At 37.6% G+C, this 17,806-nt stretch overlaps 1 protein-coding gene across 8 annotated transcripts in view; it reads left to right on the top strand.

Moving 5' to 3' along the window:
* LOC104901395 (vacuolar sorting protein 3) overlaps positions 1-11,345 on the top strand; it is a 32,375-nt gene extending 21,030 nt beyond the window's left edge. For 2 of the 8 annotated variants that reach the window (XM_010688964.4, XM_019251217.3), the window contains 5 exons: positions 3,258-3,326; positions 3,430-3,541; positions 3,643-3,732; positions 6,772-6,942; positions 11,012-11,345. In XM_010688964.4, coding sequence (XP_010687266.1) covers positions 3,258-3,326; positions 3,430-3,541; positions 3,643-3,732; positions 6,772-6,942; positions 11,012-11,104 — 535 coding nt within the window. In that variant the 3' untranslated portion in view covers positions 11,105-11,345. Of the gene's footprint in view, positions 1-187; positions 601-1,431; positions 1,581-3,243; positions 3,327-3,429; positions 3,542-3,642; positions 3,733-6,771; positions 6,943-11,011 lie in introns of those variants that run through there. The other 6 variants (XR_007269053.2, XR_007269054.2, XR_007269057.2 and 3 more) reach the window with 6 other exon arrangements.
* The last annotated feature ends 6,461 nt before the right edge of the window (positions 11,346-17,806 follow it).

Below are 17,806 nucleotides of genomic sequence, written 5' to 3'. Positions count from 1 at the left end.
GTGTTAGAAGTTACTTTACTTATTATTTCTTGTCCGACCACTGATAGTTTGTCGATTCTTTACGCAACATCCTTATTCAGATACTCTTTGAACCCTTGGTACCATGTGGCAAGTAGTCTTTATAAAATTGAACAACTGACATTTCTTGACTTCTCGCAACTCTTTGATTGGATGGACTGTTCATCAGTGACATAAATGCAGTTGCCACAATGGACACTTCTTTTGCCGCTGAGGTACATATTTGCTTTGAATTCTTCCACTGGGTAGTTGCAGCGACAACCATTGACATTCTCTCTAACCAATTACTTGAAGAAGTTGTCTGTGTTATGTCAATGTTTTCGAATGGGATGTATTTCCGAACAAAATGACCAACTGTACGCCCTGGAACAGATGTCTGAGAGACACTGTTAAACTAGATCTATTTTGCAACTCGAAAGGTAGCTTCTCACTTGAGGAGGTATGGCCGGTGTGCTGACTTGAGCCAAGGAGATGCGGATGAGGGTTGAAAAAGTCAGGGGATCAACAGCCTGGATAAACAATTCAAGCTTTGATACATCACCGGGTATAGAAAGGGAAAGATGAGATATGGAAGCTAACAAAGTATGTATTTCATCTAATATTTGTTTGACACATAATAACACAACGGTTGAACTTCTCCTATAGCAATAAAATCAACAGTATCTAGAAATGGAATGTGGAAAACCCTGAGGAGACGTTGGGTTGGGAGCTTACAAAAAAGGGAAAGGGAATCAAGTAAGCCGATTCCCTTGTTGTTTGTTTTGTTTGTTCAATCTTTCCCTTCACCTATTGGTTACCCTCGAACTGTTTCTACATTCATTCCCCATCCCCACAAGGGTTTGACTTACCCGTTCTCTCCTTTTTATTCCATCGTCATGTTGACCCATTATTGACCACCAATCAAGCCATCACAACAACCACTCAAGCCATCACAAGGTCCAAAATCACCACACTATTTCACAAAACCACCACCCAGCTAACCCACCACCACGACGAGAACCAGCAAACAAGCATCCCACCACCACCGCAACAACGAACCTTACTCACCACCACGAAACTTTCACCGGTCGCCCATCCCACCAGAGTTGCTTAACCACCAAAGCACCACGAAACCACCAAGAAACCTCACCCCACTACTACCACATCCGAAAAACCACCACAGAACCACGAAACCACCATGAAACCTCACCCCACCACCATCACAGCCAAAAAACCACCACAGCAACACGAAACCACCGCCATCCACCACACAACCACACAACCACCAAACCCCCATCTTAGCCACCGAAACACCACCCTATACCGGAACAACCCACCTCAAAAACGAAAGAAAAGCAATAATAACAACGGAATTACCTTTACTTATCCTTGATTATGCCTTTAGATGATCGAAATCGGCCATGAAAACTTCAGGTGGAATTTGACATTTAAAACCTCAAATATGAGCTTTTGTGGTGGAGGAAAAAAGAGAAGAGAGGAGGTGTGAGAGCCGTGGCAGCAACAATTGGAGGGGTGGCTTCATGGTTGGAGGTGGTGCAGCAACGGTGAGGGGCAGCAGCAAGGTGGTGTTACATGTCTAACTGTCCCGTTTATTATGCAGTAAATGATCCATGATTTTGGCCCAAAATGAAGTGTCTAAGTATTTATATTTATGTCCGAGTGACAAGGGTTCGACATAGCCACATAGGTTCTTGAGCAAAAATGAAGAGGCCGAGTTAAATATATTTTTTCATATTCAGTTTGCAAATTAAAGGTGTCTGATGTCATAACTAGTGTTTGGGCTCGAGCGATGGCCTGAATTATTTTTTAATTGTGTTAACATAAAGACAATAAGTTATTTAGTTGTTGGAACTGGAATATGGTTTCATGTAAGAGATTTAGCTTAGTGGTAAATCATGCCACGTGAAGTAAGAGATGAGGGGGTTTTGAACCTCTTATGCAAAGCCCTTATTGATCATTTTCAAGGGTAATGTCATTTCGGTAAAATGAATGAAAATAATCCACATTCATAATATGCACTCAATACATTGGAACTCAACTCTTGGTTTCGATTAAAAATCCGTAACATCATCATTGATCTTGATACAAGAAGCAATAAGACGATCTCTTTCTTCCACACTTGGTGTCGGTTCAAAATTTTACATCGACAATGTTCCGAATAAATGTCAAGTGACAAATGACATGATGCCATGTCAGAGGGGGAGGGGGGGTCATGTGGCTACCTAAGTACCTACATTTCCTGCCCATGCGTTTAGATAATAATAATAGATCTGCTATTTTATTTTTCTCTTGTAATTTTATTATTTAAAAATTTAATGAGGCATAAGCATTTAATAGCTGGGATTAGAATTTGATTACACATAAGAGATGTGCTTGGTGGTAAGATCTTGACATTGTGAAGTAAGAGGTCATGAGATCAAGGTTTCTTACGCTAATCTCTTAATCATTTTTAAGGGGGGACGACATTTAAATGTAGAATGTCATGTCAATGACGAAATGGCGCCACGTAATCGTATGAGGTGGGGTGACATGTGGCTGCCTACAATGATTGCCCATACGTTTTAATAATATATATATATATATATATATATATATATATATATATATATATATATATATATATATATTGTACTATGATAATTTTGGAGGAAATTGGAGAGTATGGATTTTTATCGGCTCATTGTTGGGCATCCTGATTGCACATTTTAACCAATGCATCAAACCCTCATGGCTGTGCACATCTTCATTGATGGAAGAAATGTGAATATCAGAAATCCTCTATCCTGATGGAGCTACATTTTCTTAAGCGATTGGAAAAGAGGTTTTTGGTAACTGTTGATGATCTGCAATGAGTGAATCCCATCTTTTGGTCTTTAGATCGGCATCGTGTATGAGGTTGTGATTAAGTGGTATTTCTTGGTCTTGGAAATTGGGGTGTATAGATCAGTGGGGGAGGGGGGGGGGGGGAGATGTTTTGTAAATTAATTGTACGCACTTTATTGAATAATTTTGGCGGGTAGAGACCGCAATACCTTTTGTTTTAAATAGACACTTGTATAACTTGGACAGCAAAGGTGCTCACTATGTGTCTTTTGTTTTGTCTGATTGACATCATGTGGAGCATTTTACATATGGTGCTTGTTTACAGTTTCATACAATATTTTCCTAGGAAATTCTTTTTAATTTTTCTAGATATTCCACGGCCTGGCGACTAATACTTTGCAGCTAATGGTTATCAGGAAGCTGGAAGACAGTGAAGCTGCTGAACAATATTGTGTTGAGCTTGGGAGACCAGACGCCTATATGCAGTCAGTTTTTCATAGATTTTACTGCTGTTGAATTTGTCTATTAGAGTATGTCCCATAGAGTTGTATGATTTTCTCTAACGGGATTTGTCTGTAATGACATCAGGTTGCTTGATATGTATTTAGATCCTCAGAATGGCAAGGAGCCGATGTTTAATGCAGCCGTTCGCCTGCTTCATAACCATGGAGAATCACTTGATCCTCTGCAAGTCCTAGAGGTATTTGACCAGGACTTCCCTTTCCCCAAAGCAAAATCAAATGCTGGGAATTTGAACATGCAAACTGATCCAATCTTTAAAATGTCGTGATACTCGTGCAGAGACTGTCACCAGATATTCCCCTCCAACTTGCGTCAGAAATTATATTAAGAATGCTAAGAGCTCGACTTCATCATTATCATCAAGGAAAAGTATGTTTTCTCCACTTCTGTAAGCATGATTTCAATATTTCAGACGGAAGTGAAAGGTTTGAACTGTTACAGGAATGCATTCACCTTGATGTATTTGTTAGTTATTGTAGTTGCATCACCCAGCAAATGGTCCTGTGATAATGCGTGGAAATATTTGTGCAACTGCTAGGAAATGCTAATTTAGTTGGAAACAGCTTGGCAATTAATGTTCTTGTTTTTCTTTTTCTAAATTCACTAATGGTAACCTCACTTTTTTCAATGGCAATCTTCACTTTATCTCAAATCAACCCGGACGCCAACCTCTTCCCACTTTCACCTTTAAACTTACACTATGCTTTTGAAATATGTAAATTCATCTATATGTGTGAACGCCATAGTTCGAATCACGATCACAGTAATGGTCACATTGATGCGTGTATGGGATAATGCAGTTGTAGTACCGCCAAATATCGGCTCAGACCAAGAGATAACCCTTGAACCTGCCTAAAACGCGGTTTTTTTATACCTTTATGATGCAAGTAGTATAGGTTCGGTAAATTTGAGAACTTTTAGGACACGGACGATACGATACGTCCTTGTTTTGTCACCATGGTGAATGCCGGTTGTAGCGCAAGTCCAAGCTCCTCCTACATCCCCAAATCTTGCAAGAACCTTTTTCTGCTTCTTTTTCATCTTTATTTTCTCTCTTCTTGCTCCTCTCAAGTCTCAATAGATACCACCTGCTGCTCTAGGGTCTGCTGTGGTGCCATTCGATTTTGTTTGAAGGTGGCGGCGGTGAGTATGTGGACAATGTAAGCGAGAGGTTAGGAGGGAAAATATATTTGGTTAGCGAAGCAGACGATGATAGATGGTTGATGGTGAGATGGTGGTTGACATTGACTGTTGGGGTATTGTGGCTGCCAAGTTTTGTTGCTGGTGGCCTCCGTTGATGAGGGCGGGGGACTGGTGGAATGATGATGGTGGTTGGGTGATGTGGCAATGGGTGGTCAAGTTTGACTTTGTGTTTGCATGCACACACGGGGGAAGAGGGTAAAATAATCATTTAAACATTCTCTTAGCTCTTTCTTAATGACTGTTCCAATCAGAAATGCAGCAACTATTGTGATATGGGGGAAGTATATTAGCAAAAAAGTTTTTGGTCAAAGACTCAAAGTTAGTTCATTAATATTGCAAAAGTAAAAGGATTGCAATTATAAAAAGATGAATTACTTGCACAGTTTCATATAAAGATGCACATTCTCACCCCATGTACCCACGTATGCATATGCATTTTCTTACTTGTGAAATTAGCGAGATGCATGAACGCAAAGATGCAGGGTTGTCTTAAACGCTAGTCTTTGAGAATTGAGATACTATGCCCATAGACGTAATAACACACGCAGACGTGCGCGCCCGCACACACACACACACACACACACTTACTCACTCTTGTAAGTATGAGTGTGTGCTTGCGTCCAGACACACAAGTGTGTGCGTGCGTGAACACTTGCTCACAGTTGTATACTACCTCCGTTTCATATTAATAGTTACACTTTCACTTTTGACACTATTCACAAATTTCCCTTTGACTATCATTTGTGAGTTATGGTTAAGAGAAAATATAGTCATGTGGGGTCTTGTTTGATTCGTCTCGATATGTAGTTTTTGAATATCGACTTTTTATATTTTTTACAAATACAAAGTTAGAGATATAAAAGCTCAAAGTAGTGCATCGACATGTGTGAAAAGTGTAAGTATAACTATTAATATGAAACGGAGGTAGTATGTATTTGGACCTGATCTAGTCTGGATCCTACTTGATCTATTAGCATATCTAATATTCTAATGGGCCATGATAGACCTTGTGACCTACCACTAGTGTGTGATTGTGTTTCTGTGCATGTTCGAGGCCTATCTGAGCTATGTTACATGCTAAGTACATCGAAACTAGATTAAGAACATAAAAAGAAAACAAGTTAGGTTAGATATATAAAAACAGAACCAAGACTCAGGAGTTTCATAATGTAATGCTTTCTAATCCGTTAAGATACTCCCTTCGTCCCATAACGAATTTCCGATTTCCTTTTGGCATTTTTCTTGGTATTGTGTTGTAGCCTTAGTTCATACAATATTTTGAACATTTTACGTTCCTTGGTGCGAGAGAGGTATGTGATGTGTATTTATCTACTTGATTAAAAAGGTGTTTAACTGAGGATCCATATTGGTTTCTAAAACCTGCATTTGTTAGCAAGGTCGTTTTAAGAAAGTTGCAGAGAGATCTTCTTTAGCTTTTGATTATATTGGACTGGTTCAAATTTTGACATTGTTCATTTAAGGGTCTAAAGCAGCTTTCATGTAGCTATTAGGTCCACCCTTGACATTCACATTAGACTGAACCTTTTGCATCTATTTTCGGGTATTCTTGTACTAAACATTGCTTGCTTATATTGTACTAAATCATTTTTTTGTAATTTGCATTTGCCTTTGAAGAGTCAAACTTTCTCGTTGACCGTACTAGGTAATTTATGTATAAAAAAGTAGGCACGTAGAGTCATTAGCTTCGTTAAGTTTTAGGAAATATTGACATGAATAATCTCAACTTTCACCCATCTTCACAATTAAATACCAACTTTGAATTACTAAAGAGTTGTCCTATGTTTTGCGTTAGCTTTCTCAATATAATCCAAACAGTTGTATTTCTTGCCATTGTGATCCATTTTGGGCCTACATCATATTGGAAAATTAGAAGTTTGGATTATTTAGAGAAGGTCCCCAACTTGGGATTATTCCAAAATATCAAAAGTTGGGATTAATTTTGGAAACAGGTGAATGAATGTTGGGATCATTTATGTCAAAATTTCCAAATACCTATATAACCGTACTAAAGATGTTAATGGTCAAATATGTTTATTGGAGATTGTGCTCGTTCCAAATGAGACTTAACAAATAAAATCCGGAGGTAGTCTTGCAGATTTTATTTTCACTTTATCAATTATCTTTATCTATGGATAAATCTCTTATAAGTTTTTGACAAATCTGAACTGACGATTTTGTTTCCAGATTGTGCATAGTCTTTCACGCTCAGTGGATGTTGATGCTAGTCTTGCAAGACTTGAGGAGAGAGCACGAAATGTGCAAATTAATGATGAGAGCTTATGTGATTCTTGCCATGCTCGTCTCGGAACGAAGCTATTTGCAATGTATCCTGATGATTCTATCGTCTGTTACAAGGTTGGTATATCAATATTTGGTGAGATATCCAGTGGGTTAATCTACGTATATTTGTATAATTGTATTGTCTGCTTTTTGCTCTTTCGGTGGGTATATTTGGGTAAAACATATTGCAGCGGCACTTCTACTCCATTCTGGCAGAAATATTACTTATAGGAAATTTGTGAGACTACATCCTTATCAGTAATTTTTCTTTAGAAGAAAAAGTTATAGATTAGAACTTCATAGAAAGGGCAACAGCAGGAGTACAAGGTGTCTAGAAGAAACAACTAACAAGATTTATTTACAAATTTACCCAACTCTTTTGTATCTCACCAGTAGTATGAAATCTAAAAAACTTGGCTGCCTTTGTCCATAATCCATACTGACGCTAACAGAGTTACTTTTATCCCATAAACTATCACAGGAACACGCAACTCCATTAAAACTTCTGCCATTTCGTTTCAGGCGATTGGTCCATACAATAGCCATCAAAGCATTCTCTGCAACAATCTTTTACCCTTGACCTTCCAAACTCCACACAAACGAATCTGTAACCAATCTTTAATGTTCAAAGGACTTTCACAGTCCTCTTTATGCACCGCAAAATGTGTCCTCCATAGATGACATGCCAACCCGCAGTGAAGGAAAACATGTGACCATGATTCGCCAGTAGGTCGGCAAAGCAAGCAAATTTAGAAGAATCAGAAACAACCTCTTATGTCACTTTTTGGCACGAAAGTACTAGTGGGATTTAGCTAGTTCACCATATTGACTGGTGTTCACTTGTAGTTCTCCTTGGGTCTTTTTTTCTGTCCAGTTTCTCTTTGTTTTTTCATGTCTCTTTTAGCAATTTTAAAAAAATAGATTGATGAGAGAGCATAACATCCAGCTTCATACTGCAGTCTTGGTGGTGTGTATTGTTGCAAGCTGCAATGAGCCAATGGCTACTGCAACTGAAATACCGGCCGCCAGACCAAGGAAGTCTAGTGAACTGGAATAATATAAAATAAAGGAAAAAGGGTGGGAGAGGGGGAGCAAAGGGAAGAGATAAAAAGTTATCGCTAGTAAAATTTGGTCAGCTAATTGGAATCCGTTGGGTGGTACTTTACCTTGCCACAAAAATGTCATAGAAGGTAGTGCCCCCAGTTGAAAATCAAACTTTAATTTAGCATTACTATAATTAATTTACTTTTAATAACTTTTGTTTAAATTAGATAATGGTTTAAAATGAGAATTAGTTTAATGCTTTATTTGTTTAGTAAATCATAAGTTATATATATGTAGAATTGTTATTTCATTGTAATAAGAAAGTAGAAGAAAAGAAAGAACAAGAGAGAAACAAAGAAAGGAGAGACATAAGTGGGAGAAGTTTTATATTTGAAAGATATATACAAGAAAAATATATTCTTGGGTTGTAACCCATATCAGTTTCTCCTTAATATAGTTCTTATAATTATTTGAGTTAGAAATTTGTAAATTGTAACTCCTACATTTGGTACCAGAGCCACGTTATTTTAAATATTTCAAAATGTCTACCAACTTTTTTTTTTTTGAGGGTAAATGTCTACCAACTTTGTTCAACCAGCAGTACCCCAAATCCCCAATTATCCAAAGACCAATATGAAGATTGGTGCATTAAAATGAAAGCTCTACTTGGTTCCCAAGATTTGTGGGACGCTGTCAGTGATGGTTTCGAAAAACCGTCTGATGAGGTAAAAGCCTTATACGCACCAGCACACAAGGATGAGTTAAAGTAAATTATGAAGAAAGATCAAAATGCATTGTTTCTGATATATGCAGGATTAGATCGAGAGACATTTGTCAAGATTTCAAACGCTACCACTAGCAAAGAAGTTTGGGATAATCTGAACGTTTAGAGGGTTTTATTGCCACGTAGTGTGATGCTTGTACCAAAAAGTTCCTGGTATTGCATTATGATTAAGTTAGAGGCTAGCTTGAGGAATAAGCTACAGAGTTATTGCAGAAAAAATTGCTATATATAGGACATTTTGGAGAGAGATTGTGCTGAAATTTTTATGGGTATTTTAGTTTTCTTGGGAGAGCCGCTCGTATGCTTTAAAAATTATCCTTAGTTTATGTAATTTTCTTTATTAATCTAACTCCATTTTCGGTCCTTGATCACTGTATAATCTTGCATTAGCCATGGCAGTTCATTACAGCTTATGAGTATGTAGTGTACCCTAGAAAACCACTTAAGCTTGGAAGAAGCTCCCTCTGTTTCCCCATAGGATGGCTCTACCCAAAAGCTTGCTCCCTAGTGGCAAAGTAACAACACGAGCTTTACCAACATACTAATACGTGCCCAATATTTAAATATCTAGCTGGTGTTGTATCTTTTCTATCATAGAATTCTAGTGATACATGTTAAAGGGATCTTTCGAGTGCAGTAGCAACTAGAAAGCACTTCGCTGTCCGCTGTGATTTTGAATGAGTTATGTGCATTTCATAGATAAATTGTGATCCATTAGCTAGAGGATCTGATGGGTGTTCTTCCCCTCTCCTCACTGTCTCTTTTTGCATACGTGACAAACCCCGTGGGACATCATGGTATATATATATCTTATTTCTTCACAGGAAAGTTGCAGAAGGGGATACAAATTAGATCTGTGGCTCAGATATAAGTTGAAATAGTTGCTTACATGCAGTGGTTGAGTTGGTTCTAGAAGTTGATTATGGTGGATTTATGATTGAAAATGAGCATATTTGTGAGCTTTGGGATTACCAATACTGTTCACACTATTTGGCTCTCTATACAGCGCCATGCTGAGAATTGGCTCTCTATCAGTAATACAAAGGGTCAACAGAGGGACCCTATCCTAATCACTTATGCCAGGAGATCACCTAAGGACTAATCTGTAATTGCAATAAAATACCAGAAAGATGCTGTGATGTTAGAGTTATTTATAATCTGAGGCTATAGTTGTAATTAGCTATTGAGTCTATTATGTAGTAAAGAGCAAGCTAGCTTCTCGTATAAATATATGTAAAGAGAGGTGAAAATGTGGAGTATTGTGTGGTAAGACAAAGTATTGGGACAGTCTCACCCTCTTGAGAGAGTGAGTTGTAATTGGTTCCTTTACAGTTTACACTGAAGACATCGGTACAACTTACTATCCCTAGCCCTATTCTTTGATTGTTGTTTGAATTCCTAGCAATGAGCGACTTTGGGAGAAGGTAGCTGTAAGGATTACAGTATTTTAACCTCAAGGTTGGTTCTACTTGTCCATACGTCATGTAGACGAAACCAAATTATGAAATCTCGAGCTTTTGTTTTCCTTTTCTTTTATTTTTCCTCGTTTATTGGCATTTAGATAAATAAATTATTTTTGAACTCTGTAGTTTGTAGGGCTAACTTTGTTAAAAGCTGCACTTCTATTGGGCTTTGGATCTATACTTTTATATGGCTAACGCTTCAGGCCTTTAAGAACCATCCTTCCCTATAATCTTACTAGGAAGAGACAAGGCTGTATACAGCGACATACTCCATAATTGAGTTTTTGTTGTTACTTATTTCATAACTGAAATATAACAGAGGCTGAAAATATATCGTCATGTCTGAAGTACCATTCCTTAAAGAAGAAGAGGCTGCCTACAGATGCCTGCAAGTCCTCCCTCTCCAAGCCTTTTCTATTGACCCTTTCTTTTTTCTACTGATGTTCAATCTTCCAGCTTATGGCGAATGTTTAGGATGGAGAAACTATGTTGTAATGTATATATATATATATATATATATATAATATATATATATATATATATATATATATGTCTTCAAAGATACTGCTAAATTAAATGACACCAGATCTCACTTAGACACCACACTATGATGTACCTTTCAGCTGCTCCTACCAAAAAGAAAATAGATGTACCTTTCAGCTTTTAGAACGGGATTACCCCCTTTAGTGGTAACCGGCAACTGCGACTAGTTAGTGTTTGCTGAATTGCCATGTTTTTCATGCATATTTTCAGCTGTTCTTTCCATACATGTGAAAAATGTTGCCAATTATCGGTTACATATACTTTGGTAGTTACTAAAGCTGGCTTCCAATTTCTCTCATTTTCTATGCAGTGTTTCCGCCGCCTTGGGGAATCTACTTCTGTAGCACGTCGAAATTTCAAGAAGGATCCATTGATTAAACCTGGTTGGCTCGTCTCCAGGTAGTTCAGCAAGAGATGCATTCTTCATTTTCTTAGGTTGCTGTAGTTCGTTTTTCAGTTATTGCTCTGTCTTGTGAGTTGCCTCCGATCTTTGTGTGGACTACTGAGTCCTGATGAGTCCGTGAATTGTAAAGTTGTAACATATGTATACGCTGATGTTATTTGTAAAAAAACTTGAATATGAAGCTCACTTCCCAACCATGTAACATAGCGATACCTGAGGTTGATCTACCCAGTTTTCCCAACGCATTGATCTACTGTTTCCTGTGGACTTTCTTTCTTCCCTATCTACTTCCCCTTTCTAAAAGATTCAACACATTTCTCTCCTGGAAAGTTGCAAAGTAACCGCCACACTTTTAAATATGGTTAAAGTGTTTTATTATCTCTCTTCACGATATAAGTCTTTTTTTTCTACTTCCCGTTTTCTCTCTCGTCATCCCTTGGACTTTCGGGAAATGTTTGTTTTTGGCAAGTGGCTGCTTTTGAAAAATGTGCATTTTCCTCATTTTAAATGGCTTCTTTGAAAATGTGCATTTATGTTTACAATCAGTGGCCTAGTAGTCACTAGCCAGTGGGATATTATTTGACTACTCCAACCAAATTCATATTAGGGAATTACAGAATGTGTTATAAAGTAATTTATGTTTACACCCGAATTTGGTTTTTTTTTTTTTTTTAATGCAATAGCCAATTCTTTAATTCTGCATATAATTCAATCACGTACAAAGCCTTTATAGTACTTCCGGAGATGTTTTGTACATTTTATATTTGCACATTTCACATTTTTGCTTATGTGAAAAGTATGCGACATGTGAAAAAAATGTCATTAGAAGCACATAAATCATTTAGGATGGCAAATTTAACATACCTTGCACGATCTACTTTCCGAGGAATGGGGCGTTCATGTCATGTGGTAGTGCATAATGGATGTTCCCATGTCTTGGTGATATCCATGGTAGAATTTCCTTCTCTTGAAAAAAGCCCTTACGTTTTTTGACATCATTTACACACAAAAATAGATGCATCAACAAACTAGTAAATCTTCAAACATATGCATTAAGCCACATTGTTGCCCTCTAATTTTAGGAGAATTTCCTTGCAAGGAAGGAGGAAATTGGGGATCTTTCTTGCAAGGGATGAGAATTGAACCTCTGTCACAGGGGTGGAAGGAAGGTCTTACAACAACTAGGCCAATCTTGATTCTCCTTTGGTTCAACACATTGTTGTCCTCTAATTACTTCATGTAATCCCTTCAAATATAATATCATAAATTTTTTCGTATCTTTTATTTTGCCTCCCTCATGCACAGTGGCGGATCGAGGGGACTCTGGCCACGATCCTTCCTTGATCCAAAATATCTACAAATAGTTTCTAACGGAAACATAATAACTAAAGAGTGCTTAGATGAGCCGATCAACTATATAAGATAGGTTAGGTGACAGTCCGTGCATTCTTGTTTAAATCCCACCACTTGTTCATATCTTTGTTTTGCAGATTTGTCTATTTCTTTGCTTTGTATTTGGCAGTAACTTGTTTTTGCATTGAGCAGTCTAGTGGTATTTCTAACTCCAATAATGATGATTTTGCTCTCAATTAATTCAAAATGTCTTTTGTTCTTATTTTTAGTTATAAGATAAGTTGATATTAGGTTTAGTTATTTTTTTTTCATGTTATCTTAGTAATTAGTTTGGCAGGGGCTCTTGATGTTTTTTTGTATTTCCCTTATTTAAGATATTGACTATACAATGCTTTCTAAAAATCTGAATGTATTATAGAAAACCAAAGGTATTATGTATAATGTCATTTAATTTGTATTTGCAAAACATAAACCTTCTATAATTTTAAGTAATCCTTCTTCCTTACTAAGATAAATGTAATACTTGTCATTTTTCTTAAGTTTCTAAGTAAATGTAACATTATGTTATTTGATATTGAGCTATCTCTATCTATTTAATCATATGAGTACCTCTTGATTCTTATGTCCCCCATCCTGCATCTTACACTCATTTTAGAACGGAGCAAGTATTATAAGATATAATGGTCAAAGTTATGTGTTAGCAAAAATTACAGTCAACATGCAGCAATGTTTTAAAGAATGAATGACATATCAGTTTTATAAATCTGCTTCTTACATAAGTGTTTCTCTCCCCCTATTAATAAAGGTGTAGAGAATATATTTAGGAAGTTGTATATCATTAGCTTGCTATATTTGTTAGGGTTTCCTAAAATTGTGTATTATATATATTGTGACAATCATTAATGAGAAGGCAAGCACTTTACCCTAATTCTACATGGTATCGGAGCCTCTCTAATTTTTTTCTCTCTATCTCTTTTCTTTTCGGCTGTCATGGGGGACGACGCATCTATTCCGTCGCCACCACCACCACCTCAGCCCACCATTAATATCACATCTCCGTTTTTCCTTGACACCGGAGATCGCCCTAGGGACTTCATCACCCCTACTCGCTTAACCCACGATAATTATGATGCGTGGGCCTCCAACATTCAGATGGCGCTTGAAGCGCGTCGCAAATTCGGCTTTCTCGATGGAACAATCACCGGTCCTTCTCCTCCCTACACCATGGCCGACTGGACTACAATTCAAGCCATGTTGATTTCTTGGATCATGAACTAGTTGACCCTGAGGTAAAAACAACTCTTTCTAAATTTCGTGTTGCTTCTCAGCTTTGGACGCATCTTCAAACAAGGTTTGCTTTAGTTAACGGTCCTCGCATTCATCAATTGAAATCCTCTCTTGCACGTATTGAACAAAGCAAATCAATGTATGTTTCAACTTATTATGGAAAACTTAATTGTTTATGGGAAGAATTAAACAAACATGAACCTTTAATAACTTGTTCATATTGCACTGCTTGCTCGGCTAATCTACTGCATGCTCAACGTCGGGATGCCCAACTTTTACATGAATTTTTAATGGGTCTCTATCCAGATTTTTACAGCCCTCTTCGCACGAATATTCTGTCCATGGACCCATTACCGTCCCTGGACCGTGCGTTCCAGCTTGTGTCTCAGGACGAAAGAGTTCGTCTATCTCGTGTGGGTGCTACGGATAAACCACCAGATGTGGTGGGATTTGCGGTTAATGCGGGTCGAGGCCGTGGCAAACCCGACTGCCCCTTATGTACTCATTGTCACAAAGTGGGTCACGATGTGACCAAGTGTTGGTCTTTGGTACCGTGTTCTAAGTGCAAGAAGCACGGTCATGCCGTTGAAAATTGTTATGAGATTGTTGGCTATCCCGATAAATCGGACTCCGGCAAAGGGAGCTCTCGGCCTTTGGGTCGCGGCCGTGGGTCTGTCAAAGCTAATGCCACTCCTCCTTCGAATGTTGTGACGCCTGCATCTTCTTCTTCTCTCTTCACCCCTGATCAATGGAAGGCGCTTGCAGGTCTTTTTGGTAATTCTCCTCTTCCTGAGGATCGTCTGAATGGTATGTTTTCCTCTGATTCTTGGATTATTGATACTGGTGCCTCTCATCATGTTACTGGTGAGAAATCTTGGTTGTTTGATTTGGTTGATATTCCTGCTTGTCCCGTGGGTCTTCCTAATGATGATACTGTTATTGCTACTCTAATTGGATTTGTTCGTCTTTCTGCCACTATTACGCTTCACCATGTGTTATATGTTCCCACCTTTAACTGGCATTTACTTTCGGTTTCACAATTATCTCATGATATGAATTGCATTGTTCAATTTAACTCATCTATGTGTGCTATACAGGACCATCTGAAGGAGCTGATTGGAACGGGACGTAGGCAGGATGGACTATACTATTTCTGTGGGAGCCCTGTCACTCAGCCTATTGCTATTCATGCCGTTTCTGCCGACTTGGAGTTGTGGCATCAACGGTTGGGTCATCCATCTGAGCGTGTAGTGAAGTTGATTCCTTTTCTTTGTGATCATAAGGGTAGTTTGAATAAAGCATGTGAAATCTGTTTTCGTGCTAAACATCATAGAGCCAAATTTCCATTGAGTGATAAAAAGGCTAGTCGTGTATTTGAGAAAATTCATTGTGATTTATGGGGCCCTTATCGTCATCCCTCTTCTTGTGGTGCACGATATTTTTTTACTATTGTTGATGATTTTTCCCGTGCTGTTTGGGTTTATTAAATGGATGATAAAACTGAGGTGTTTCGTATGTTCATGCTTTTTGTTGCTATGGTTGAGCGTCAATTTTCCCAACACATTAATGTTGTTCAAAGTGACAATGGCACAAAATTCAATTGTTTACTTGACTATTTTGCTGCTTCTGGCATTCTCTTTCAAACCTCTTGTGTCGCCCCTCCTCAACAAAATGGGAGGGTGGAGCGCAAACATCAACACATTCTCAATGTAGGGAGGGCTTTGCGTTTTCATGCTCATTTGCCTATCTATTTTTGGGGTGAGAGCATTCTTGCTGCTGCTCATCTTATTAATCGTACTCCCTCTCCTTTGTTAGCCAATAAATCTCCCTTTGAAATTCTTCATCACTACACACCTGCTTATGATACCCTTCGTGTTTTTGGGTGTCTTTGTTTTGCTCATAATCACAAAACTAAAGGGGATAAATTTGCTAGTAGGAGTCGTAAATGCATGTTTGTTGGGTATCCTTTTGGGAAAAAGGGTTGGAAGTTATTTGATCTTGACAGAAAGGAGTTTTTTGTGTCGTGTGATGTGAAGTTTTTTGAGGAAGTCTTTCCCTTTCTTACTCCTACTGATGTTAATATTGTACCTCATGATCTTGTTTCCACTCCCCTGGATCCCACATTCTTTCATATTGATGAATTTCTTCCTCTCTCTCTAATTCCCCTCCTGCACCTAGCCCACCTACATCTCCTCGGCCCAACACCTCTCCTTCTCGGCCTCTTTCGTCGCCTGCCTCTCCTCCACATCATGAGCCCATCTCTCCTCCTCCACAAATTGAGCCCAGTCCGTCTCCTTCACAAAATCCCCCCCCCTTGCCTATGTCCGTTTCAACCCCCCCACTGGGCCTGGCCCAATGTTTCCCTCGCCCGCTAATAGTTTTATACATATTTCTTTTTTAAAATTATTTTTTTGTAAGCATTTCAATTCTATACAAACTTAAAAATTTTTAGGCTCTAACTATCATTTTAGAGAAAATTAACTTATGTAGTTTCAGGACACCTAATATAACAATCCTGAATCCAAATTAATGGATTGAGAGTTGAAGAATACAATCCAATCCATTGACGAAATAGTTCGAGTAATTAGGTTCATTTCGTGTATTTCCACAACCATTCAAAAGAATTGAGGAAGTTTTATGTATGAAATGGTGTCAACCCAATCCATTCTTGTGCATGATCAATTTGTATGGATTTCCATAATTGACGCAAGCCTTTAGAATCTGAGGATTAAACTTCTTGTAATACTAATGGCCAGTCTTTTTTTTTTTTTTTTTTTCATTTGTTATCTTGTTAAAGCGTCCATTATGTAAGTAAAAACTGTCATATCTTACGCAATTTCTTCTTCAGTCCAAACCATTCGCTTAGCACTGGAGTAAATGCACAATGGATTTTCTACAGATAAATGGCGGATCTTCGAACTTCTATTATTGGGGGCCAAAAAAAATTTCAAATTACATATATGAAAGTCTACAACTATAAAACATATAAATTTTATTATCAGGTCTAAAGTAAATAAATAAATATATACTATATCAAAATAAAGTAAACTATAAATTTATTTGTACACCTCATAAGTAATAAGTCTTAGCACAAAGACGAAATAGAAAAATCAAAAGTTTAAAGTTTTAAATAACATTAGGTAAAACATGTATAAGAAAAATTAGATAAAGATTAAAAAAACACAATAGGTTTAATTTCTAAATGAAAAAAAAAAAACACTTCAAAGAATGGAGAAAAAGAACAAGAAAAAGAAAGAAGTGCTTTTCATACGTGGGTTGTGGGTTTCTCTCATTTTGGGCTACAGTGGTATAGTATTAATGTGCAAGTCAGTGATATACCTACAATTGTTTATTAAAGGAAGTACACACGGTTCACCAAAAAAAAAAGGAAGTACACAAATATGGGTCAGTTCACTATTTATAACATCAATATGTGGGCCCAAGTATTTTCTCTTTCCCCTTCATAAGACACGGTGGGTTACATATTCTCATGGCTCATGTTTTGTATTCCTATTTTTGAGCTTTTTTTTTATTGCGCTAAAATAGCAAAACCTTATTAGATTTTTTTCCAAAACCTTTTGGGGGCCAGGCCCAGTCCTGCCCCCAAGAAGGTCCGCCCCGCCTGAGATAATTATCTTAAGCCACCGATATCACCAATGCGCAAAATAATTATTTACCTATTTTATAGAGTACGCAAGATATAATGACATGTACTGCACATACATAGCATGAAATATGTGTTTCCATTTCATACAATGTGCACAAAATAGTTGCATTCTTAAACGAAGTATGGCATCAAATATCTTACAAATTGCACGAAATTGCAAAGTTTTGATAAAAAATCGGCACACTAACATTTAATTCGAGTATCACGTGGATTATAATAAACAACACAGATTATTAGCATAGACAGTCTAATTTTAATATAAAATTAGACGAATTTAAAACTAAGTGAAACTATTGAGTCAGACCGTCTGACCCAATGTGTTTGGTCGGACGGACTGAGCCCAAATATTTTCACAGAAGAGAAGGTATTCACTCACATATTCTCTCTCTCCTCTA

This window comes from Beta vulgaris, chromosome 8, assembly GCF_026745355.1.
Source record: "Beta vulgaris subsp. vulgaris cultivar EL10 chromosome 8, EL10.2, whole genome shotgun sequence".
Lineage (NCBI taxonomy): Eukaryota > Viridiplantae > Streptophyta > Magnoliopsida > Caryophyllales > Amaranthaceae > Beta > Beta vulgaris.
This window is presented reverse-complemented; position numbering and strand designations above follow the sequence as displayed.